General features: G+C 37.2%; 1 protein-coding gene across 3 annotated transcripts in view; it reads right to left on the reverse strand.

Annotated features, from left to right (window-relative positions):
- The window catches only part of LOC127697757 (contactin-associated protein like 5-3), an 826,357-nt gene that overhangs the window by 155,926 nt on the left and 644,438 nt on the right, over positions 1-25,993 (reverse strand). For 2 of the 3 annotated variants that reach the window (XM_052201047.1, XM_052201046.1), the window contains exons 15-17: positions 23,275-23,402; positions 22,909-23,079; positions 3,824-4,042 (exon numbers count right to left, since the gene is read on the reverse strand). In XM_052201047.1, coding sequence (XP_052057007.1) covers positions 3,824-4,042; positions 22,909-23,079; positions 23,275-23,402 — 518 coding nt within the window. The remainder of the gene's footprint in view (positions 1-3,823; positions 4,043-22,908; positions 23,080-23,274; positions 23,403-25,993) is intronic. The other variant, XM_052201048.1, reaches the window with a different exon arrangement.

Here is a 25,993-nt window from a genome sequence, read left to right on the forward strand (position 1 = left end):
AGTCTTGAACTTTATTTCCATTCAGTAGCAGAAACATTATGCCAGCTGTTTTTCTACCAAAGTTTCATCCAGAAAATTGACTCAAAGCACAAGGGTGCAAATGGAAGTTTCGACTTCCAGCATTCAAAAAGCAGCTCAGAAGCTCATTATGGTAACCATCTGTAATCCTATCACACAGAAGTCAAAGTCAAGATGTTAAAGGGGGAAAGTAGGTTATCTAAACTAGTCAAATCATGGGTTTAACAAGTAATTTTACTTGAATAACAAACTTTACTCAGTAATGGTGTATAAAATTATCAAGACATGTTCTTGATACTCTCTGTCCACTACATGCATAGACACATTTATATGTACAATCACATGCAAATTAGCTCATGTGTATGAAAACAGGCATTCAAAGCCATACAAACACAGATACAAACACACACACACACACACACACACACACAAACAAACACCCTAACGAAGCAGAAATAATGAAACTGTTAAAAGTCACAATGGGGGAGATTATACCTCAGGTACATATTACACTTTAAAAGCTATATTCAATAAATTTTTGTATATTCTGCTAAATCAATGCAACATAGCAATATTACAAATATTCCTATCATGGTGAAAAAACAGTGCTGAGTTACACTCTTGACTCTGGGAATGAGACATTAATCAGCACTTTTCATATTGTCATCCTGAAGAAACAAGGTTAGTGCTGGGACGTACATCCTATTTTATAAGATTCTACCTGTGCCTTGTATACAGAAAGCACTCATGATCACAGGAGAGGTCCAAGGATCAATATTGTGCAAGGCACTCTACTTTGATTTAAAATTTTTCCCATAGCTAAATGTATCTGGACAGGCAGATAAATATCAGTATGTAAACAATGCCATACTCAAACTATTACACTCAATATGCACACTCCAGTAACGACATTTTCTTTCACTGTCTATGACAGATAAGCAACTTGTGTCTCAACATTTTTTCCATCTTCACTTCTTCCTCTTTCTCTTGCCCTGCTTGCTCTGGCCCATAGATTTTGGTTTTGTTTGTTTGTTTGTTTGTTTTAATTTTTTCTCATTACAGATGGTTGTGAGCAACCATTTGATTGCTGGGAATTGAATTCCTCTGGATGAGCAGTCACTCCTCTTAACCACTGAGCCATCTCACCAGCCTGTGTCTAAATATTTCTAAGTGATGGGGAGCACAGGTATTTTTGTTGTTGTTGTTGTTGTTGTTGTTGTTTGGTTTTGGGTTTTTTTTTCAGTGCTGATGGTTAATTTTTCAAATTTGAAAGAATATAGAGTTACCTCTTACAAAATTCTCAATGAGGGGAGTTTAGGTTAAGATGGCCTATGGTCATGTCTAAGGGGGTGAATCTTGATTAAGGCAATCCTTGTGAGAGGATCTAATATAAAAGTGGCACTATTCTTTGATTTTTAGGCTCAGTACTACATAAATAAGAATTTGAGTTGGAGTGAAAATGCAAGTATTCATTTTCTACTGTAGATATGTGGAGTTGCTTCAAATTCCTGCCTATACTTTCCCTACAAATTGATTCTAAGTTGGAATTGTAAACTGAATAAACCCATTCATCATTGATACTTTTGTTGGGATATTTTATCATAGAAACTGGACAGGAAACAAGGGAAATGACTAAACAAAACTCCATCCATCCATCCATCCATCCATCCATCCATCTATCCATCCATCCAACCGTTCGTTCATTTATTGCTCAGATGACTTAAGCAAAAATTGAAATTTGGACTTCAATTGCCTTTGCCCATATGAGAGTTGCAAATATACCTGTCTGAAGTGGAAGTTTCTGGTTTCTTTGGAGATCCAGTTATGTCATGTGATGTTTTTTTCTGGGAGCTGTCTTATAAGAGGATGCTTTTGTTAATTGAGACACAGGAGAAGCTGTTTTGCTGAGAACAGACATGTGTTGTTTTTCGGGAAAAGAAGGTATGTTATGTTTTGCTAGAATGGATACTTGAGAGAACACATGGTATTTGGGAAGGGAATAATTATGAGCCAACAGTGAAAGACAATGTGTGATATTGGTTCAACTTGTCTTCTTTGCTAAACATACTTTGTTGTGACTTCATAGAGAGAAAAATATCAAAGAAATTCTGATGGTGTTTCAGTGGCTTTTTGCTGCATCTGATGACTCAGCAAATTAGGAGGACCTTGCGGTTTCTTCTGAATCAAACCAGCCTTGATGATTCCTGAATGTTGTTTTCGAGTTTATCAAGCTATTGCTGATTCATCTGAACTGAACTGCTGATACCTTGACAATGCATATTGGATTCTGTCCCCAGAAATATTTCTAAACAGGTCCCCATGCTGCTTTGTCCTATTATCATTTCTTTCCCACTATCTCTGTCAGGGGTGGGAGGCTAGAATGGAGGTTAAAACATTTAAGTACACTTATTAAAGTAGGTTTTGAAAAATATAAGGCTGCCCTTGTTACTGAACCTTAAACAGGGAACCATAGTGCACCACACTGAATGACTCCCCCAAAACACTTTTTTTCTACTTCTCAGTTTCAAGACAAATTCTATAAAGCACACTACAATTTCTAAGATAGGAATCACTGCAGAGAGAAGCATAAATGAAGTGGGCATGCTCCTTAGACTGACCTCAGGTACAATACTATCAAGATATCTCTTCCAGTTCCATGCTCATGTTGCACTGCATTTGTGGTCAATTTTAATGATGAAAATTAAATATAAAATACTGCTGCCTCTCTTTACTTTTAACGTGTACAAAGTTCATGTGTTAACAAAATTTAAACTGTTCTTGTGATTGTTGGTTACCTATAAGCATATAAACAAAATCATTGACATTCTGCTTCAGTCAGAAAATTCATAAATATTTCCTGAAGATCAATTAGACTTTTAAATGGAGTATAATTTATGAAAATTGCAAAATACTTTGACACAATCCACTAAAAAGAACATATTAAGTCTTGTTGAGTAGCAAACTTCCTCTAAGAAATAAAATGTGATGTTTAAATAGAACTATGACAGCAAAATAAATCTTAAATTTTTTAGGAGTAAATTCTGTTATATATGGGAGTTATTAAGCAAAGGACTGATAATCATAGGAAGGTTTTAAATCACTCAATTGTAGTTTCTGCTGGATACATAAGCCTCAGCTATTGGAGATACATATATGGCTGGTGATGAAATGAAAACCTGATGGTCTCACATTCATATAAATATATGAATATATATATGTATATATATTCATATATATTCATTTATCAAGTATATTTTCAGTGAAAATATTTTCAGATTCAAAATTTATAATAGCCCAAATATATAGGAAGCAAAAGAAATATAGATGAAATGAAGAATGAGTTGTATGATATTAGTATGGATGTTGGTAGAAAACAAAGGTGAAGAAAGACATATAGTAATAATCTGATGACCCTTTTAACAAATTATATTGTCAGGAGTCAGGGATCACTAAGACACGTGATGAACTGAGCATCTATGCCTACACTGTAAACTTTTATTACAGTGATCAAAATGATAAAACTCCATACATGTCTACAAACAACAAAAATAAGAAGTAATACCAAAATAGCCAGATTCCTAAGCAAATTTAGTATCTCTAAATTTGCATAAGGGTAGCATAAGCTTGATTGCAATGACCATAAATAAAGAACTAAACAATTCATAAATTTAAACTTATAGTGAAAAAAATAACACCCTATGTTAATTATATCCTAGTTGTAATATAACTAGGAATTGTCCTTGAAGTAGAGCACATAGCAATCTTTTAGGTATTGAGCATACAGTAGATATATTGTGTTGCCTACCTACAAACAACTGGCTATTCAGCTGAAATTGGAAATAGGTTTCCTCTGTTGCCTCCCTCATGCTCTGTGGAAGGTTGTCCACCTGCAATGAGGTCTCCTTGAGGTTTCTCTCAGCCCGGATATAATGCCATTGGTTGTCATTCAGGGGATAAGGAGACTGGACGAGGAGCTCAATGGGACCATTCCCAACATCAATGGCAAATATGACTTCAGAAGGAGCTGTAGCAACAACAACAACAACAAAAAAGAATAATATAGGCCATTGTCAGTCTGTTACAGGCACAAGAATATTTAAAATGTTTACTGAAAGAGATTGTATTTCTATATCAATGTAGAGAAGAACTTTCTGAATTCCTGTAACACTGAATCACCATTAGCAGTATTAATCTCTCAAGATTAAAAATATATGTGCTCTTTGCCCTTCCCTCATCAGTGGTTCCTAACTTTTCAATAGAGCAGGGACCTGGGGCATCTCTGCCTGTCTGAAGCTCTGCCAAAACTTTGGATTCCTTGGGCTACCCTGAGTGTAACCTTTCTCTTACTGTCCATATTGGGTTAGCTAAGCTTCTCTAACCTATAGAGAGGGGATTAGTGTATTTAGAACAGCAGTATCAACTGTCACAGTATTTAGTGAGTGTTTATCTAGATTTGAGGATAGAAGACCACCTAAATGTGAGTAAGACAATCACCTACATGTGAGTAACACAACCACCTAAATGTGAGTAACACAACCACATAAATGTGAGTAACACAACCACATAAATGTGAGTAACACAATCATCTATATGTGAGTAACACAACCCTCTAAATGTGAGTAACACAACCACCTATATGTGAGTAACACAACCACCTAAATATGAGTAACACAATCACCTACATGTGAGTAACACAACCACATAAATGTGAGTAGCACAACCACATAAATGTGAGTAACACAACCACATAAATGTGAGTAACACAACCACCTACATGTGAGTAACACAACCCTCTAAATGTGAGTAACACAACCACCTAAATGTGAGTAACAAAACCACCTAAATGTGAGTAACACAACCACCTACATGTGAGTAACATGATTCTATGGGCTGGAATCCTGAAATAAACATGAAAAGAAAAAGGAATTGAGCAGTAGCATCTATGACGGTGTTTCCTGATAGCATATGTAATGTAATCTGCTACGTCAAGTTCTTGTCTTCCTGCCTTCTCCACTATGATGAACTGTACCCTTAAACTATGACCCTAAGTAAAAAAAAAAAAAAAAAAAAAAAAAAAAAAAAAAAAAAAAAAGCCTTATTCCTTAAATTGCTCTTGTCAGGTGTTTGGTTTTAGCAAACACAAGTGACTAATAAAATAGTGAGTGGTGGTTATGGATGGTAATGGTAGTGGTAGTGATGTTAAAGGCAGTAATGGTGGTAATGATAATAATCACAATGAAAATCTAATGGTTTTAGAAAGCAGGAAATGATAGTAATAGAGATGTTGCTGAGAATGGCTGTAATAATGCTTATGAGAATGGTGAAAGTGCCTGTATAGATTAAGTGAGAGAACTAGAAGTGACAATGTAAAGCACGAAGTACATATTTTCTTACATTTTTTGTCCTTAAAAGACTTACCTTCAATTATCATTTGAGAAAAATCTCAGCAAAAACTAGTGTCCCAACTAGTAAGTTATATTAAAAAAAAAAAAAAAAAAAACAAAGCTTATTACCTAGTGTTATATGAGGATTTCTAAGCATAAATAGTGAGAGTAGTCTGTTATAAACTGAGGCTGAGATGAAGGTGCCTCCACATATCAGACCAATGACCCTTCCTAGCACTTTATGATATTTTTCTTTCATTGGCCTAAGGCAATGGGTTTTATTTTACCCTGGCATAAACTGCCACATCAAAGATTTCCAAGATCAAATACCACCTGAGACCATGTCTCCCAAGATTCTAAACCACAGCAGAAAACTGCTCTTGTAAAATAAACTCCCTCATACAGAGCTCTAGGTAACTGAAAACAGTGTTGTTACCTCATGAATCCTGGCCATAATGATGTTATTAGTGCCTGTAAACCACAGCAAATAACAACAAAAACATCAACAACAACCACAACCACAACAGCAACAACTACTTCAGCAACAACTCCCACAACAACTATAACAAGACGGGAGTTGACAGCAAATATATCTTATATTTTAGTTTTTCTAAAAGTGTATAACTAATATATTAATAAAATATGGCTAGTTATGGGATTATCTACATTCTAATCTTGATAAAATTCTTCAAATTGTCCCTGGAACAAAATAAGTACTTAGTAATGGTTGTATTATTACTGTAACTTGATGTTCCAGTGCAGGTAAATATATTTAGTTTACAAAGCCATGCATTGAAAGAATAGAATAGAAAGGAACTGACTGCTGAAAAAGGAATTCAAAGACAAACATAGGAGCTCTGGAGTATTTTCTGTTTTGTCTTTTATTTTATTTCTTTTTCTTTATGTATGCAGATCCATGTATACACAGGACCATATATATGTGTGTGTGCACACACATGATTGCACGTGGTATATGCTTGTGCATGCATGCATGCATGAATTCGTGTGCTGTGTGTGTGTGTGTGTGTGTGTGATGCACATTTCAATGGTGAATGTGGAGATTAGAGGGCAACCTCAAATGTAATTTATCAAGTGTCACTCTCTTTTGTTTTTTTGTTTGTTTGTTTGGTTTTTTTTGTTTTTTTGTTTTGTTTTTTTTTTTAAGCAGAGTCTCTCCTTGACCTGGGGCTTACAGATGAAGCTAGGCTGGGATCACTCTGTCTCCTTCTCTCAATAGTGGAATTACAAGTACATGCCAGCACACTTGTATTTTCAAGGTAAGATTTGATGGTCAAAATTGGGATGTCATGCTTATAAAGCAATCATCTTTGAAGTAAGCCTTCCTCCCAGTCTTGGTTTCTCTTCCTGTTTTAATTGTTTCAAATATTATTACTTATTTTGTGTATATACAACTTTATCTACATGTATTTGTGTATCAAATTAATGTCTGATATTCACAGAAACCTGAAGAAGGTAATGGATCTCAGGAATCAAGCATTACCATGTAGATGTCTGGAATCATAATTTAGGTGCTGCAAATTGAACATGGGTCCTCTGTAAGAACAGCAAGTGCTCTTAGCATTTAAGTCATCTTTCTAGCCTCAGATTCTATTTCTCATTCAGTTTACTAGTTCTACCTTGAAAATTTGCTTATCCACAAATGAAACATATATTGATGACTTCATTTTACATGTCTACCTGTCTGTATATGCAGGACAAAGATACATGACAATGTTGAGAAATATTGAAGATTTGTGTAAAATCTTCCCTACAAGCTTAGTCTTAAAACAGTTCGTCAACAAACAACATAGCATTGTAGAAGGATTGTTATTCTGCTCTACCTGACCCATTCAGTCTCCAAGTTGTACTTCTTGTCCGTACTGACCTTGGATATATCTTGCCTCACCTTTACATTATGATCTGACAGTTGTGTATCTTACCAACTAGTCTGTAAGCTTACAACAGTGGTTCTATCCCTTTGGGACAGAATGGAACTTCTATAGGTGTCACATAACTGATATCTGATATATCAGATCTTTGCAATATGATTCATAACAGCAGGAAAATTATGACATGCTTTCTGATGGGTTACTAAAACATTTTAAGTATAAGCATGTAGAGAGGATTTCTCACCTACATTGTCCCGAATTTATACCCTGCATGTATAGAGAGATATCATACATATATGATATCCTGAAATTCAGATATTTGCAATATGATTAACAACAGTAGAAAAATTACAGTTAAGAAGTAGCAATGAAAATAATTTTATGGTTGGGTATCACTATAACATGAGGAACTGTATTAAAGGTTCACAGCATTAGGAAGGTTGAGAACCACTGTTGTATAGGAATATTGACTTCTTACAAACTGAGCCACTAGCACTATGCTAGGGTACAGCAAAATCTGTGGCCTGTAGTCTGCAGAGGAACACTTACTTATTATATAACAGTCACCAGCCCTGTGCTTGTATACACATAATTCTTGCAAAACTAAGAATGGACTCCTCAAAACGAACATGTACCGTGTGGTAACAATCTTTTCCTACTTTTAATTTTTATACCTGAGTCCTAAGATCTTCCTAAAACCTTTTTATTAACACTTATCTTTACTCAAGTGATTATCAAAGACAAATAATATCAAAATATTTCCTCCTGGGCATGAAAGACAATTAACAAATAATGGCAGTAACATAATAATTAAATGCATGACACAAGTCAAACATACTGCTAAGTATTTTACATCTCTGAATTCAGTTGTGCCTCATTACATACTGGATAGGCTGGACTATATCATCAGCTAGGGAACTGAGCACAGGTGTAAGCATATGTGTTGTCATAGTGGCTATAAGAGTTAAGATTTAAATCTCAAAATTATGCTTCTAGAACTTTTATTTTTAACCCATGCCTCCAACTTCAACCCTTATATAGTTTATGTATTCTCCAATGAACATAATGACTAGAATATATAATAGAGATAACTGTACAGAGTTGGATATAAAACATGTGAATGAATGAATGGTGACATAGATATGCAGGGCTAGACTCCAGACTTTCCAGCAGGCCACAGGGAAAACCACATATTTTAAGAAACTGCATAGGAAGGTGGGACACATTCACATTATCAAACCATCATTAATTTTTCCATGTAATGTTTCACAGAGACATTTTCTCACGATTTGCTATTTACTGTTCAAGACCAATCCAAGGGGTTTTTGGATAATATTCACCTATTTCCTAGGGAGGTCAGAAATAATTGAATTAAACAAGATGGGTTTACTTCTCTCTTTTGGGAAAACTGTTAACAGAAGACCCCATAGTGGAATGCCTGACAAGGATTCTAAGAAAAGTATAAGAAAGGCCCTTGTAATCTTCTTTTCCTCTACACTAGCAATGGATCACTGTACCCCAGACAGAATACTTTAGTGTCTACTGACTACTTATTTTTTCTGACTACTCTGCTCTAATCTTCATCAAGATATTCATGTACCCTCAACTTTTATCCTGGGACAGGGATGAAGGCAATGCTGTACTGTGTTGGTGAACTTATCGTCAACTGTACAGCTCAGGGAGTTGACTAGATTTACTTATGAGCCATGGAGTACATTTGTGTGTTGAAGAAATTGCAAGATTATCAAGAAAAAAGAATTTCTCTAAAATCCTATGAGCTCATTTATCATATGAGAAATATGAGAAATGTATAATAACATTTTGTTTAACTTTTTCTGAAACATGGCATCTTGGGGAGTCAATAACAGCCTTTTTTTTTAATATTTCACAAATGTTGTCTGTTACAATATTGTTGAACCTTGTGAAGAGGCCAAGCCTCAGATCTAGATGAAAGTAGTTTAATATTCCTATTAGACATAAAATTTTTGACTCCTCAGACAATGATTCTAAGCAGGGGAAGAAAATAGTGAAAGGAGTAGAGACATTGTGTGGATCTTATATCTAGGCAATTCCTGTCCTTGTTCCTGGGAATAGTTGTGCCTTTTTATTATTATTATTATTGTTATTATTATTATTATTATTATTAGATATATTCTTTATTTATATTTCAAATGATTCCCATTTCCTAGACCCCCCCAAAGTCCCATAAGTCATCTCCCCTACCCCTGTTCCCCAATCAACCCTGTCTTGCTTGCCTGTCCTGGTATTCTCCTACACTGCTGCATCTAGCCTTTCCAGGACCAGGGGCCTTTCCTCCTTTTGATCACCAACAAGGCCATCCTCTGCTGCTTATGTGTCTGGAGCAATGGGTAACACCATGAGCACTCTCTGGTTGATGGTTTTGTCCCTGGGAGCTCTGGGAGTACTGGTGGCTCATATTCTTGTTCCTCCTATGACTCTGTAAACCCCTTCAGCTCCTTGAGTCCTTTCTCGAGCTCCCCCATTGGGGACCCTGTGCTCAGTTCTATGACTTGCTGAGAGTGTACCCCTCTGTATTTGTCAGGCACTAGCAGAGCCTCCCAGGTGACAGCTATAATCAGCTCCAGTCAGCAAGTACTTGTGGGCATTGATAACAGTGTCTGGGTTTTGGAATGATGCTCATTGTGATGCTTAATCTGATTTGTCTTCTTGACAGGATCTAAGGGCTCCATGTAGCCAAATCTTTAGGCATTGGATTCCAAGATTTCAAGATCATATTAAGAGTTTAGCAATCATAATCTTAATACAAGCTATGTCATTTTTTACGGCTGAGGCTATCCTTGGCTTACTAAATCACAGACAAAAGACTAGAATTCACTTCTTGCTAAATCATGATTGCATATGCATTGTGACCATTTGTCTTAGGTTTCAGGCATCAAGCTTTCTCTGTCACTTAGAACTATATACTCAATCTCTGAGCCAAAATTATTGCTTTCTTTCTTTCTTTCTTTCTTTCTTTCTTTCTTTCTTTCTTTCTTTCTTTCTTTCTTTCTTTCTTTCTTTCTTTCTTTCTTTCTTTCTTTCTTTCCTTCCTTCCTTCCTTCCTTCCTTCCTTCCTTCTTTCCTTCCTTCCTTCCTTCCTTCCTTCCTTCCTTCCTTCCTTCCTTCCTTCCTTCCTTCCTTCCTTCCTTCCTTCCTTCCTTCCTTCCTTTCTTCCTCTCTGTCTCTGTCTCTGTCTCTGTCTCTCTCTCTCTCTTTCTCTCTCTCTCTCTCTCTTCCTTCCTTTCTTTTTTCATATCAAATGTTATTGTCTTTCCTGGTTTCCTGCTTTCAGGAAAAACCCCTTCCAACCCCATTTGCTTCTATTAGGGTGTTCCTCCACATACCCACCCACCCACCCACACCTGCCTCCCTGCCCTCAATTCCCCTACACTGGGGCATCTATCCAGCCTATCTAGGACCAAGGACCTCTCTTCCCACTGATGCCTGACAAGGAAAATCTCTGCTAAATATGTAGCAGGTGTGTAAGTACCTATGTGATATCACAGGATTTGGAGGTCCTAATTCCAACATTCCTCCATTCTTATTATTGTAAAGAGAAGAAAAAACAATAGGGGGGAGAAGGAAACTGATGGTGAAAGGGATTGAGGGCTTCCTGTCTCTTAAGCTCTTGTTGTCTAGAGGTGTCATGAATTTTGAGTTGTAGCTGACTTCCAATATTGGGGTCCACTTGGTAAACGTTTGGTTTGTATCAGGTTCCTTTGTGGACAGAGGCTCTTCTGTGGACAGCATCTGGTAATCCTGTAACAGGAACTGATTAATCGTTTGGTTAGATTTTTTTTTTTTTTGATTTTTTTGTTGAAGGAATGTAGAAACAAGATTAATGAGGCAGGGAGCAAGTAATAATACTAGGAAGATAACTAGAAAGGGCATTACAAAAGGAAGTATCCACTTCTTTTTTTTTTTTTTTTTTTTATTTGCTATAATTTATTTACATTTCAAATGATTTCCCCTTTTCTAGCCCCCCCCCCCACTCCCCGAAAGTCCCGTAAGCCCCCTTCTCTTCCCCTGTCCTCCCTCCCACCCCTTCCCAGTTCCCCGTTCTGGTTTTGCCAAATACTGTTTCACTGAGTCTTTCCAGAATCAGGGACCACTCCTGCTTTCTTCTTGTATCTCATTTGATGTGTGGATTATGTTTTGGGTATTCCAGTTTTCTAGGTTAATAACCACTTATTAGTGAGTGCATACCATGATTCACCTTTTGAGTCTGGGTTACCTCACTTAGTATGATGTTCTCTAGCTCCATCCATTTGCCTAAGAATTTCATGAATTCATTGTTTCTAATGGCTGAATAGTACTCCATTGTGTAGATATACCACATTTTTTGTATCCACTCTTCTGTTGAGGGATACCTGGGTTCTTTCCAGCATCTGGCAATTATAAATAGGGCTGCTATGAACATAGTAGAGCATGTATCCTTATTACATGGTGGGGAATCCTCTGGGTATATGCCCAGGAGTGGTATAGCAGGATCTTCTGGAAGTGAGGTGCCCAGTTTTCGGAGGAACCGCCAGACTGCTTTCCAGAGTGGTTGTACCAATTTGCAACCCCACCAGCAGTGGAGGAGTGTTCCTCTTTCTCCGCACCCTCTCCAACACCTGCTGTCTCCTGAATTTTTAATCTTAGCCATTCTGACTGGTGTAAGATGAAATCTTAGGGTTGTTTTGATTTGCATTTCCCTAATGACTAATGAAGTGGAGCATTTTTTAAGATGCTTCTCCGCCATCCGAAGTTCTTCAGGTGAGAATTCTTTGTTTAACTCTGTACCCCATTTTTTAATAGGGTTGTTCGGTTTTCTGGAGTCTAACTTCTTGAGTTCTTTATATATATTGGATATTAGCCCTCTATCTGATGTAGGATTGGTGAAGATCTTTTCCCAATTTGTTGGTTGCCGATCTGTCCTCTTGATGGTGTCCTTTGCCTTACAGAAACTCTGTAACCTTATGAGGTCCCATTTGTCAATTCTTGCTCTTAGAGCATACGCTATTGGTGTTCTGTTCAGAAACTTTCTCCCTGTACCGATGTCCTCAAGGGTCTTCCCCAGTTTCTTTTCTATTAGCTTCAGAGTGTCTGGCTTTATGTGGAGGTCCTTGATCCATTTGGATTTGAGCTTAGTACAAGGAGACAAGGATGGATCAATTCGCATTCTTCTGCATGCTGACCTCCAGTTGAACCAGCACCATTTGTTGAAAAGGCTATCTTTTTTCCATTGGATGTTTTCAGCCTCTTTGTCGAGGATCAAGTGGCCATAGGTGTGTGGGTTCATTTCTGGATCTTCAATCCTGTTCCATTGATCCTCCTGCCTGTCACTGTACCAATACCATGCAGTTTTTAACACTATTGCCCTGTAGTATTGCTTCAGGTCAGGGATACTGATTCCCCCAGATTTTCTTTTGTTGCTGAGAATAGTTTTAGCTATCCTGGGTTTTTTGTTGTTCCAGATGAATTTGATAATTGCTCTTTCTAACTCTGTGAAGAATTGAGTTGGGATTTTGATGGGTATTGCATTGAATCTGTATAGTGCTTTAGGCAAAATGGCCATTTTAACTATATTGATTCTACCGATCCATGAGCATGGGAGGTTTTCCCATTTTTTGAGGTCTTCTTCCATTTCCTTCTTCAGAGTCTTGAAGTTCTTGTCATACAGATCTTTCGCATGTTTGGTAAGAGTCACCCCAAGATACTTTATACTGTTTGTGGCTATTGTGAAGGGGGTCATTTCCCTAATTTCTTTCTCAGCCTGTTTATCCTTTGAGTATAGGAAGGCCACTGATTTGCTTGAGTTGATTTTGTAACCTGCCACTTTGCTGAAGTTGTTTATCAGCTGTAGGAGCTCTCTAGTGGAGTTCTTTGGGTCACTTAGGTAGACGATCATGTCGTCTGCAAATAATGATAGTTTGACTTCCTCCTTTCCAATTTGTATCCCTTTGACCTCCTTATGTTGTCGAATTGCCCGAGCTAGTACCTCAAGTACAATATTGAAAAGATAAGGAGAAAGGGGGCAGCCTTGTCTGGTCCCTGATTTCAGTGGGATTGCTTCAAGTTTCTCTCCGTTTAGTTTGATGCTGGCTACCGGTTTGCTGTATATTGCTTTTACTATGTTTAGGTATGGGCCTTGAATTCCTGTTCTCTCCAAGACTTTAAGCATGAAAGGATGCTGAATTTTGTCAAATGCTTTTTCAGCATCCAATGAAATGACCATGTGGTTTTGTTCTTTGAGTTTGTTTATGTAGTGGATTGTATTGATGGATTTCCGTATATTGAACCAACCCTGCATTCCCGGGATAAAGCCTACTTGATCATGGTGGATGATCGTTTTGATGTGTTCTTGGATTCGGTTGGCAAGAATTTTGTTGAGTATTTTTGCATCGATGTTCATAAGGGAAATTGGTCTGAAGTTCTCTTTCTTTGTTGGATCTTTGTGTGGCTTTGGTATCAGCGTAATTGTGGCTTCGTAGAAGGAATTGGGTAGTGTTCCTTCTGTTTCTATTTTGTGGAATAGTTTGAAGAGTATTGGTGTTAACTCTTCTTTGAAGGTCTGGTAGAATTCTGCACTGAAACCATCTGGTCCTGTGCTTTTTTTGGTTGGAAGACTTTCTATGACTCCTTCTATTTCTTTAGGCTTTATGGGACTGTTTAGATGGTCTAGTTGGTCCTGATTTAATTTTGGTATTTGGTATCTGTCAAGGAAATTGTCCATTTCCTCCAGATTCTCCAGTTGTGTTGAGTACAGGCTCTTGTAGTAGGATCTGATGATTTTTTGGATTTCCTCAGTTTCCGTTGTTATGTCTCCCTTTTCATTTCTAAGTTTGTTAATTTGGATACTTTCTCTGTGCCCTTTGGTCAGTCTGGCTAAGGGTTTATCTATCTTGTTGATTTTCTCAAAGAACCAGCTCCTAGTTTTGTTGATTTTTTGTATGGTTCTCTTTGTTTCTACTTGATTGATTTCGGCCCTGAGTTTGATGATTTCCTGCCTTCTACTCCTCCTGGGTGAAATAGCTTCTTTTTGTTCTAGGGCTTTCAGGTGTGTCATTAAGTTGGTAATGTATGCTCTCTCCATTTTCTTTTTGGAGGCACTCAGGGCTATGAGTTTTCCTCTTAGCACTGCTTTCATTGTGTCCCATAGATTTGGGTATGTTGTGTTTTCATTTTCATTGTGTTCTAAAAAAGTCTTTAATTTCTTTCTTTATTTCTTCCTTGACCAAGGTGTCATTGAGTAGAGTATTGTTCAATTTCCACGTGTATGTGGGTTTTCTGTTGTTTCTGTTGCTATTGAAGACCACTTTTATTCCATAGTGATCAGATAGGAGGCATGGGATTAGTTCTATCTTTTTATATTTGTTGAGGTCTGTCTTGTGACCAATTATATGGTCGATTTTGGAGAAGGTACCATGAGGTGCTGAAAAAAAGGTATATTCTTTTGTTTTAGGATAGAATGTTCTATATATATCAGTTAAGTCTAATTGGTCCAAAGCTTCAATTAGTTTCATTGTGTCCTTGTTTAGTTTCTGTTTTCCTGATCGGTCCATTGAGGAAAGTGCAGTGTTGAAGTCACCCACAATTATTGTGTTAGGTGTAATGTGTGCTTTGAGTTTTAATAGAGTTTCTTTTATGAAAGAGGGTGCCCTTGCATTTGGAGCATAGATGTTCAGGATTGAGAGTTCTTCTTGTTGTATTTTTCCTTTGACCAGCAAGAAGTGTCCCTCAGAGTCTCTTTTGATGACTTTGGGTTGAAAGTCAATTTTATCTGATATTAAAATGGCTACTCCAGCTTGTTTCCTGAGACCATTTGCTTGTAAAATTGTCTTCCAGCCTTTTACTCTAAGGTAGTGTTTGTCTTTGACCCTGAGGTGTGTTTCCTGTAAGCAGCAAAATGTAGGGTCCTGTTTACGTATCCAGTCAGTTGGAAGTATCCACTTCTGTATAGGGTTTTTGAAAATCCCAGAACCGGAGGTCTCACATTCCATTAAATTCTTTATGACTGACTGTAGCTACTGGATTTTATTTCTCACTACTCCAGATTGGTTGATATAGAAACAATATTCTTCTTGCAGGAACAGGCAAAGCCTACCTTCTTTAGTTGTCAGGATATCTAGCCCTTGGCAGTTCTGAAGTACCATGGCTGCCAAAGAATTGATCTGTTTCTAGATAGTAATTACTGTTTCAGTCATTTCTTGAAGATTGCTTTTAAACTGGGAAGTGAATGTATTATATTGAGTCATGAAAGTTGTTATCTCTGAAACTCCAGTACCAACACCTATGACTATTCCTGTAGTGACCAAGAGTGGCACAACCCAACCTGCCCCTTCATGTCAGGAAGCTATCATATCTACAACTGGGATTCACAGGGACTCATTTTATTTCCCTGGATTACTCCCAGTTCAGGGAAAAGGAGTACCAACATGCACATCCCTGACAAGCTGATGTGCAAACAATGATATACCTGAGTTCCACAAAGAATTGACATGTTCTTGACTGCAGAGAATTGTGGCAGATATGATATATCACAGGTTATGGTTCTATTGCAGTCTAGGGAGCTTAGTGTTCTTACAGAACGTGTCCCAGAGGTGTTTGACATGCCAAACAAAGGGGTAGAGGTAATGTTTGTAGGCACGACAATATTGGAGTCAGGGCAGCTAACAAAAGCTGAGATAATGTTACTTGGAAGTATCACTGGAGAGGATGTAAGTGACAATTGTGAGATAATTCCAAGGGGAATGCATAGCCAGCAATCTTTAAAGCAACCAGGCCTTGTGACATTAAGGATTTGGTAAGCCAATGCCAAGGTCTGAAGCAAAAAGTGAAATGACAAGTTAATCACAACATACATTCTCCTGTATTTCTTTAAGGGAGTCATTTATGTCCTTCTTACAGTCCTTTATCATCATCATGAGACATGGTTTTAGATCTGAATCTTGCTTTTCCAGTGTGATGGTATATCCATGATGTACTATGGTGGGAGAATTGGGTTCTGATGATGCCAAGTGACCTTGCTTTCTGTTGAGTATGTTCTTATGCTTGTCTCTGGCCATCTGATTATTTCTAGTGATACCTGTCCTTGCTATATTTGACTAGAGCCTATCCTTCCTGTGATCCTGGTTGTGTCAGAACTCCTCAATGTCCAGCTGTGTCTGTGATACTGTGATTCTGGGATCCTGGGATTCTGAGATGCTGTATGTGTCAGAGCTCTTGGGAGTAAAGCTTCCTCTGGGACCCTGGGATCCTGATAACACCAATCTCCTGGAATGCTGAGATACTTTGACACTGTGATTCTGGGTGTGTTAGAGTGCCTTAGAGTGGAGATTACGCTGAGTGTTTTGGGACTGGTTATGAAGTTTGCCACCAAAATCTGCTCAGTGCACCTTCTCAGACTTGAAGGCAGCCACTTGTTGGGCAGGGTTCTTGCATCCCTGGATCCTGCTGGTCCCTGTTACTCCTGGTGGTGTTGGAACAGATGTCAAGTCCTCCTTACCTCTGATCCTATGATTCTGTGTATATTAGAGTGTCTGTGAGAGGAGCTTTCTCTGGGTGTTGTGGGACTGGCTGAGGAGTTCATACCCAAGGTCTCCTTTGTGCACTGGCCTAGACAGGATGGTGAACCCTTTGTTTTTTAATTAACCCTTTGTTCTTTCTCTCAAGAATTTTTTTTTAAACAGCAACAACAAAAATAGCTAATCTGACCATCTTCCACATCTGCATGTTAGACACTGAGTTGTGCTACTATAATCACTATGCTGACTAGAGATAGTACTATTTAATTGTGAATAGAACACAGTCTAGTGTGAAATCAGAACAATCAGTCACCAAAACAGTGAAATTTAATTATTAGTAAGTTAACTTTTATGATGTTCTGCATTTCTGAACATCATACAATCAAATCAATATCTTGGTAATATTCTTAGCAAGATACTCATGAGCTCTCAAATTAAAACCAAACACTCCAAAATTTGTTTGTTTATGCTATCTATGTATGCATAATATATATAAATATACATACATATGTAGGCAATATTTTTCTGCTGAGAACATTGGGAAAATTCTGATTACCTTTCTATTTAAATCACACTGAGATGGGGTCCAGAGACCACTTGGGATAATAACACTTTGTTCAGAAGTATTACAAAGTTTGAGTACTTTTAATAGTATTAAAAATACTAGAGTTCTCTCCCGCCTTGTGGATTCCCAAGATTTAATTCAAGACATCTGGTATGGTGCCTAATGCCTTTACCCACCAAGCCATCTTGCTGACTCAGAAGGTTTATTTTATTTTATTTTATTTCATTTAATTTATTTACCATCTAACACTTGGCCCACTTCCTGGTACCCACTTGCAAAAGTTTCTCACCCCAGGCCTCCCCACTCACTGGGGGCCTTAAGGATTAAGTGCATCTTCTCTGCTTAAGCCAGACCAGGCAGTCCTCTGCTATATATGTGCTGGGGTCCTCGGTCCAGCTTGTGGATGCTGCCTGGTTGGTGATTTTTGTTTGTTGGTTGGTTGGTTTGTTTAATTGCTTATTTCAATACAAATAGAAATTTATGGATGAAAAGATATTTGATTCCTCACAATGATCCATTAGGGTGGGAAATTACTACTTGTTATTTTTCTCTAAGGTCTTAGTTGGATCCAGCGCCTTCCTCAGGTAGGGGTGGCATTGGCATGACCCATGGATTTTTTTCCTACCCTAGTCACAGTCATAGATATGATGGTATGCAGGCAAGCTGGATGCCATGAACACTATTTGGACTTCAGATGAAGGAGATATTCCATTTCAGGAGGGCAGCATATTGCGGGAAATATTTAAAAAGAACCTGACAAGTTCCAGTGCTCACCGCAATGGCAAGTCAAGCAACCAGAGGACTGCAGCACTCACACCAGACCCTCGGGTTTCCTGAGAGTGGCTGGATCACATGCCTTGTGACTCTAGTTCCCCAACTTGTTAGCCTGCCCACTTCCCAGATTCTGCTCCAATATTAGGTAGAAACATGACTCTTAATGCTTAATTAGTTAGACAATTAGATTTATGTATATTATAATCACAATTACAAGATGAAAATATAGTAAAATCCTTATCCCAATATTTCTAACCTTATGAAACACAGAAAAACATCACAAGCCATGATCCATCTCCTCTTCCTGTGATCCTCTCCAGAGCCTGAGCCCTTTCCCTGCAAGTCCCAGCTCCGCCCCCTCTTCCTTGTCCAATCACAGACCCTCTCTGCCCTGTTGTAACCTCAGAGGAAAGTTCCTGTAACAATAGCAAGTTTTGACCTGAAAGAGATACTTAGAAGTGTGAGAAGAGGGAAAAAAAATTGAACACATCACACTTTTCGTAAGAATTTAACCAGAGTTAAAGTAATCCCCATGTCCTCGTTACACATTGATGTAACCACTACCAGTGAATTCTCATACCTATGTGAGCCAGTAAAAATGAGTTTTAGAGTGACTGAAGCTAAATGCATTACATGGACATTCTGGAGTCACTAATTCTGTGATGCATAAAAATGTAATGAATATATGAAAATGTACAAAATGGTACTAGGGGCAACAGGAGTTTACATATACTTTAGACTCAATAATATAGGCTATTTCGATGATGTCATGCTGGCACTCATTTGTGGATGGAATAATCTGTAAAATACGTGTCTCACAAGCCTGAGTATCCAAGTTTGATTTTGATAATCCACATGAAAGCCCGAGGCATGGAGCATGCCTAGACATCCATGCATTATGGAGGTAGACATAAGGGGAGGTTATCTGAGGTACACTGGCTGACACACTAGCCTGGCAAATGAGAGATTCTGTTTCTAAGAAAGTAGAAGGTGTTTCTCAGAATGATCCTGAACATTATCAGTTCAGGGGTAGAAGGGAAGAAATATCATGCTAAGATATCTATTTCTCTCTTCATGACCAATGTAAGTTTGTTGCAAGAAGAACTATTTTTCCTAAAATCCAATTAGGAGCACATTGACTCAGACCTAAGGACACTATGACTGTCTAAGTTTTTATACCCTGCAGACACCAAACTCAAGGTGACAAAATTGAAGCCCTTTAGTTGGAAGGGAATAATAATGAAGTGGGTAGGACGTTTCATTAACACTTCCTATGCATAGTCTACTCATCTAGATATATCAACCTTGGAAACTGCTATGGATAGCTAAAAGGAGTACTCTTGGGAGATGGGACTGTATCTATTCTGATGTACTGCAACTATTAAAAGATCCTTCCTTTCCAAGTAGCTGGACAACAGGATTTCTTGCTATGAACACTTTAGCATAAATAAATCCACCTACTTTAATGTGTAAAGTGATTGTATCTGTGGCTAACAAGAGTGGAAGTTTTGATATTTTCTTTGAGCTTTTCCCCTACTTATTCATAGCAAGAGCAAGAGTAACAATAATATTAATGAGTTTGCTAATATAATGCCTTAAAGTTTTATGATTTTATGTTTACATATTTACTTCTTTTCTTTAGAGACTCAACTCTGGGTATTGTCTATGCTAGTCCACTTTCCAACTGAACTACACCCCCAGACTTAGGGATTACACTTAAAATAAATCTAATAACAAATGTTTGAGTTTTTGTAATTAATATTTGAAAATATGGTGATAGTAAACACCAAACAATTACATGATAGTTTTAAAATATTTTAACGTTAATTTGAATTTAAAAATTTACAGCACAAATGGAACAGTATACTGACGCAAAGTACAAACAAATTGGACACTGATCTGTAATTAACACAAAATCCTTACTTTGTGATAACACACTATAACATCAGTGAAAAAAACTGTAGGGACTGATTTTATTTTTGCTAAATATACATTGAGATTATTATGTCCATATTATGGAGTGGTTGGTATTAGTTGGTATTCAACCTGATTTTCAGACATTGACCAAAATTCAGTATGAATGATTTTTATTTTTATGCAAAATCACAAGAGCTTACACCATCAATAGCTGGGCTTCTTGGATTATAAGAAAGTGAAAAGTAACCAATCCATCCAACATGTCCAACATGATAATTTAATTGTCTGCTCTTTGTGAACTTTCAGGTTTCCAATATCCATGGATAAAACCTTTGTTTAGCTTTCAAGGATCTCTCATGCAGTAACATCACTGTGATATTCTCAGTCACTTCTCTCAAACTATTGGAGAACATTCATCTATACAAGGGAATAAAGATGCCAGGAATATGTTTAAGAAGCTATGGCAAGAGCAAAGTAAGAGCCAGGTGGGTTACAAGTAATGGAGAGCATTCAGTGCAAGGAACTGAAATGCAACATTCAGAGGGCCTGAAATATGTTTAACATAACTTTTACTTATTTATCTATGTGTTTGTTTCTGTCCATTCATTTAAATGCTGGTATGCATTTGTGCACAGGGACCAATTCACCTGTGTGCACATTCTTGGAGTGACTAGAGGATAACATTGTTGCAGCTGCTTAGGATGCCTACACACACACACACACACACACACACACACACACAACCTTCTTGTGTGGCACAGAGTTTTGCTCTCCTTTAAAGGACTCTCTCTGTGACCCCAAACTGGTATTATAAGCATACAACATTTGACTTTTTGTTTTTCTCGTGAGTTCTTCGAATAAAATTCATGTTCTCCTGCATGCAGAGTAAGTGCTTTACTGACTGAGCTATCTCCCAAGCCCTGTATATTTGTTTGCTGCTCATAATCATCATTCACTTATAATTGTATGAAATTTTAATGATGTAACACTCTACCACCAAAGGAACAAATGCACACATGCACACATATACCCTAAAATCATTGTTAATTTCTAACAAAATATGTGATCCTTAAATAAGCCCATTATAAAGTGGCATAAGTACATTATAAAGTGTCATAAAACTTAACACCTAGGAAACATTATACTCTAGAGAACAATTGTACAAAGTCCACTGGCTCCATGGAAAATCAGGTGAGTGTGCTTGATTTTAAGCATAAGAAAGCATATTATCCCTTTCATCTGTATGATTTTTGACTACCTTCTGTAATAAGAATGTTTGCATACTTGGGTGTGAGCACTAAAATCAAAAGATCTTAAGACATTGCAAACTGGTGATGATTTTGTTCAGTTTCTACTAAACAGGAGAGAAATCTATGATAAATCCTGCACTAAAGTATTTTCTAGAAAGATTTTGAGTATTGGATATTCTTTTAATATATCATTAGAATTGATCCTGTCAAAGATAGACATGGACAGAGTTATAATTTTTGGTCTTTCTAAACATTCCTTTCAATTGAAAAATATTCCAATGCTTTTGAAAATATATGGATTTTTATGAAACAAAAAATTTAATAAAAAAAAAGCATGAAATGTTATCTTACCAATGTAGTAGAAAGGCTAACAGAATTTGTAATATCATTTGATCATGAACAAGTGCAGAAAATCAACTTTAGTGAAGTCATTGAGAACTTTGCAGAAATACAAAATATGAACAGATATTTAAAGTTATCATTACTGAAACAGACTAAAACAATGGTTTTCTATTTTCATAAAAATTAATCATTGCTATATTTTTCCTTTTGTTACTTGCACGTGGTTGCTAGCATTCTGACATATAATGTCTCATAATAGAAAAAATCTTCCCATCTACATTTGTTTAGTGTTCATTTGCCTTTATGATCATTGTTTTACAGATGTCCCAGATGTGAGAGGGCTTTATACAGGTATAAATCATGCATCTAAACCTGCACACATACTGCTATTGACGAGAAAGAGGTCAAAAACTACATGAATTTCCATTGACTAGTTAAATTCTTCTATTGCTGGGAGATAAGAAATCATGTTTGTACGTGTGTGTGTGTGTGTGTGTGTGTGTGTGTGTGTGTGTGTGTGTGTATGTGTGTGTTTCTGATATCTAGTCATGAATGCCAGAGGTCAAGGTCCAAGTTCCTCCTCAGTATTTCTCCAACTCAGGTTTTGTAACAAAGTCTCTGCCTTAATCCAGAACTAAGGAATGCTTCTAGATGAGCAGCATTGCCTATGCTTGCTCTGTCATGGAAACTGCTGCCTATGTTACTTGGGTTCCAGGGAAATGAACTCAGGTTCTCATGCTTGCAGGAAAGTCATTTATCATTTGAGCTCTTTTCCCAGATTAAAACAAACAAAGAAACAAAGAACAAACAAAGAAACAAAGCAAAACAACAAACGACTGATTTATGAAGCATGGGAACAATGGTAAAGTAGATCCTGAATATGGTGAGAATGGTTAATAATAGTCATCCCTGCTTCCCATAGATTGTAATAATTTGAGTGTTACAGCTTAAAATGAAAGGTAAGAGATATCTGTGTCATAATAGAGAATGGAGCCTGAAAAAGTTATGCACAACTACTTTTGGAATGCACATATCCTGATGAAACAATAAACATTGATAGAACATAATAAATCATCATAACACATTAGCTGGGATTGACAGCTTCGGTGTTAGTTTGGCTGATAGCCAGTAACACTAGCTTGACAGTGAATACCTGTACTGATGGCTGGTGGCAGAAATAAAGTGAATACTTTCTTTCTGTGTACCAAGGACAGTAAACTCATAAACAATGGAACTTACAGCTCATTTCAAGTCGGATGAAGTCTTTAATGCCAAGGCTTTCTAGGAAAACTCCTGATAATGCAGTGGTTTTAAAAAAGAAGAAAATGTCAGCACTAAATTCCACATGGAAGGTAGGAAAGTGGAGGTAAGAAGCTTCAGTAGAAAATGAGACAGCATTCCAGAAGTGTCCTGTGAAGCAAAGAGGACCTAAACATGTTGAGTTTGTTTCTAGAGGGATATGAAAAAGCAATGCACTTGTGGGTAAGTTTTAAGACTAGAAGGACATGGAAGGGAAAAGAGATAAGGGAGCCAAAAATCTGTTATGCTCATGCAATTCAGATAATGGGTGTAGGGGTTGGAAGGGGAAGAAGGTGTTGTACTCACGGTCACCATAACAACGCAAGGGGCCAATTCTCCAAGCAGATTCTGATTTTGATCTGTTGGTATCAGTAATAATTATCTGAGTTACAGGCAAGTGATCTTTGAAAGAAAGAAAACCAGTATCATTTGTCCTGCAAAACATAAATAAGGAGAGGGGGGGAAAAGAGAAAATATACATTATCTAGAGATACTGTACTAATACACATCCTTGGCAAAGAATGGAAGTTGATACAGCCTGGCTATGGTTGGAAAAAGGATAAACAAAACTTTTGTTTTGTTTTGCTTTGTTTTGTTTTGTTTTTAATTTTGAAGCCTATGTTAATTGTTGGAATACCAATTCCATAACATATGGCCTGCTTTCAAACACCACTGGATTTTACATTTACATTTTACCTAAATTTGCTTGCAGGAACACAGGTAATTTAAAAAGATCACAGTTCAGATTGTGGCCAACAGGACACAAATGCTCACTAAAGTGTTAATGTGACATAAAAAATCACTTCACTTTCCTGTAAAAAACAAGATGTTCTATCAAACAAACTAACTGGAAAACAGATATCACAAATCCCTTTCAAAAATTACTCACAGAACTTGGCTAAACCATCTGCTGGCATGTTTTAATCAGGTTTGAAGGTTCCTTATCATCTTTTAATTTATGTTAAAACAAACTTCTGTAGTTAATTCATTTCTTTTTCCTTTATTTCTTAAAAGATCGTGCTGTTTAAAGTCTGTGGATTTGTTCTTATTAATTATGCAAATAGGGAATTACTAGTTATATTTTGATTAGAAAACAAAAATGAATAGAGAAAGCCAGTGCTTCCTTCTCTTTTAAAGTTATTTTTATGAGTCAAGGTGAAGATGGAACTACTTGGCAGAGCATAAACTTTGGAAGTAAAAACATGGTGTTCTGTTGCTGTGGAGATATTCCAATATGCATGGAAGCAGAGCATGGAGACCTGAATATGAATCTTCTGAACCTAAACAAAAACTATGCTCTTGTGGCTTAAACACCAGCAGTGGAGGAAAGAAAAAAAAAAACACTATATTCTCTCATGAAGGAACATGAGATGCTATGTTGTACTTCTTTTTCCTATTTTTATTTTAGTAATATAAATTTATTATTTACAATTTAAATTTATGATATACTTTAAAATTAATTCAGTGGCTCAAGAATTAGTATAAGAAGTAAATAATACAAGGTTAGTGGTGACAACTGTAATCTGTCAAAGACTTCATTCTGTTTGGTTCTCTACACTGTATTAATTTTCTACAATTTTTTAAATTACAGAAATCATTAAATATTTCATAGAAGTTTTAAAAAAGTGAGGAAAAGAAGGAATTGTGCAGCAGGATGAGTTTAGAATCTCTGTTGCTTTCTCACAAAGTATACATTAACTTTCCTAAGATTCTAAGAATATCATTATCTTCCTTAGGGACTAACTGGACTCCTTGAATAAATGGAGTACTATGACTCTTTTCTCCAGATTTCTAGGATTTCTCAGAATGCTGTTGTGTCTGTGAGTAAGTTTGATCCAGATACCTAGAACTATTATAGTGTGGCTTGCTGACTCATTTGTCTTGAATACAAGGAGGTTTTTTTTTTTTTAGTTGAATGTAATCTTCATTTACATTTCAAATGCTAAAACTTTCCACAGTTTTCCCCCTCTGCAAACACCCTCAACACCTCCTCCCACCCACTATCTCCAAATATATGCCCTTCCACCAACCACACTCCCACCTCCCCCCACTAGATTTCCCTTTGTTGGGGGCATCTATAGAGCCTTCACCTGACCAAGTACCATATTACTCCCACTGATGCCCAACAAGGTATTCCTCTCCCACATTTTCACCTGGAACCATGTGTACCCCTTGGTTGATAGTTTAGTCCCTGGGAGTCCTTGGGCATCTGAGTGACAGACATCATTGTTCTTCCCATGGGACTATAAACCCTTTCAGCTCCTCAGGATCATCCTCCAACTCCTCCATTGGAGACAGGATGCCAAATCCAATGATTGTGTACTAGCATCTTCCTCTGTATGAGTAGGCTCTGGCAGGGACCTTGGCAGAGGCATGCTCCTTTTGGTATGCATTTCCTGTCATCCAAAATAGTGTCTGGGTTCAACTGTTTATAGGAGGAATCCCCAGGTAGGGCAGTGTCTGGGTGGCCTTTTCTTCAGTCTCTGCTCCACACTTTGTCTCCTTTATTGCTCCTGTGAGTATTTTGTTCTCTTTCTCAGAGGAACCAAAGTACCCCCACTTCAGTCCTCCTTCCTCTTGAGCTTCCTGTGATCTATGAATTGCAACTGGTTTATTTTGAGCTTTTGGACTAGCATCCACTTATCATTAAATGCATACCATGTATGTTCTTTTATGATTAGGTTACCTCACTCAGTATGACAATTTCTAATTCCATCCATTTGCTTTAGAATTTCACGAATGCATTGTTTTTAATAGCTGAATTGTACTCTATTGTGCATATATACCACAATTTCTGCATCCATTCCTTTGTTGAAGGATATCTGGGTTCTTTGCAGCTTCTGGCTATTATAAATCAGGCTGCTATGAAGATAGTGGAGTATGTGTTCTTATTACATGTTGGAACATATTCTGGGTATATGTCCAGGAGTGGTATACCTGGGTGCTAGGGTAGTACTCTGTCTAATTTTCTGAGGATCTGCCAAACTGATTTCCAGAGTGGTTTTACCAGATTTTAATCCCACAA

This window comes from Apodemus sylvaticus, chromosome 12, assembly GCF_947179515.1.
Source record: "Apodemus sylvaticus chromosome 12, mApoSyl1.1, whole genome shotgun sequence".
In the NCBI taxonomy this organism is placed as follows: domain Eukaryota; kingdom Metazoa; phylum Chordata; class Mammalia; order Rodentia; family Muridae; genus Apodemus; species Apodemus sylvaticus.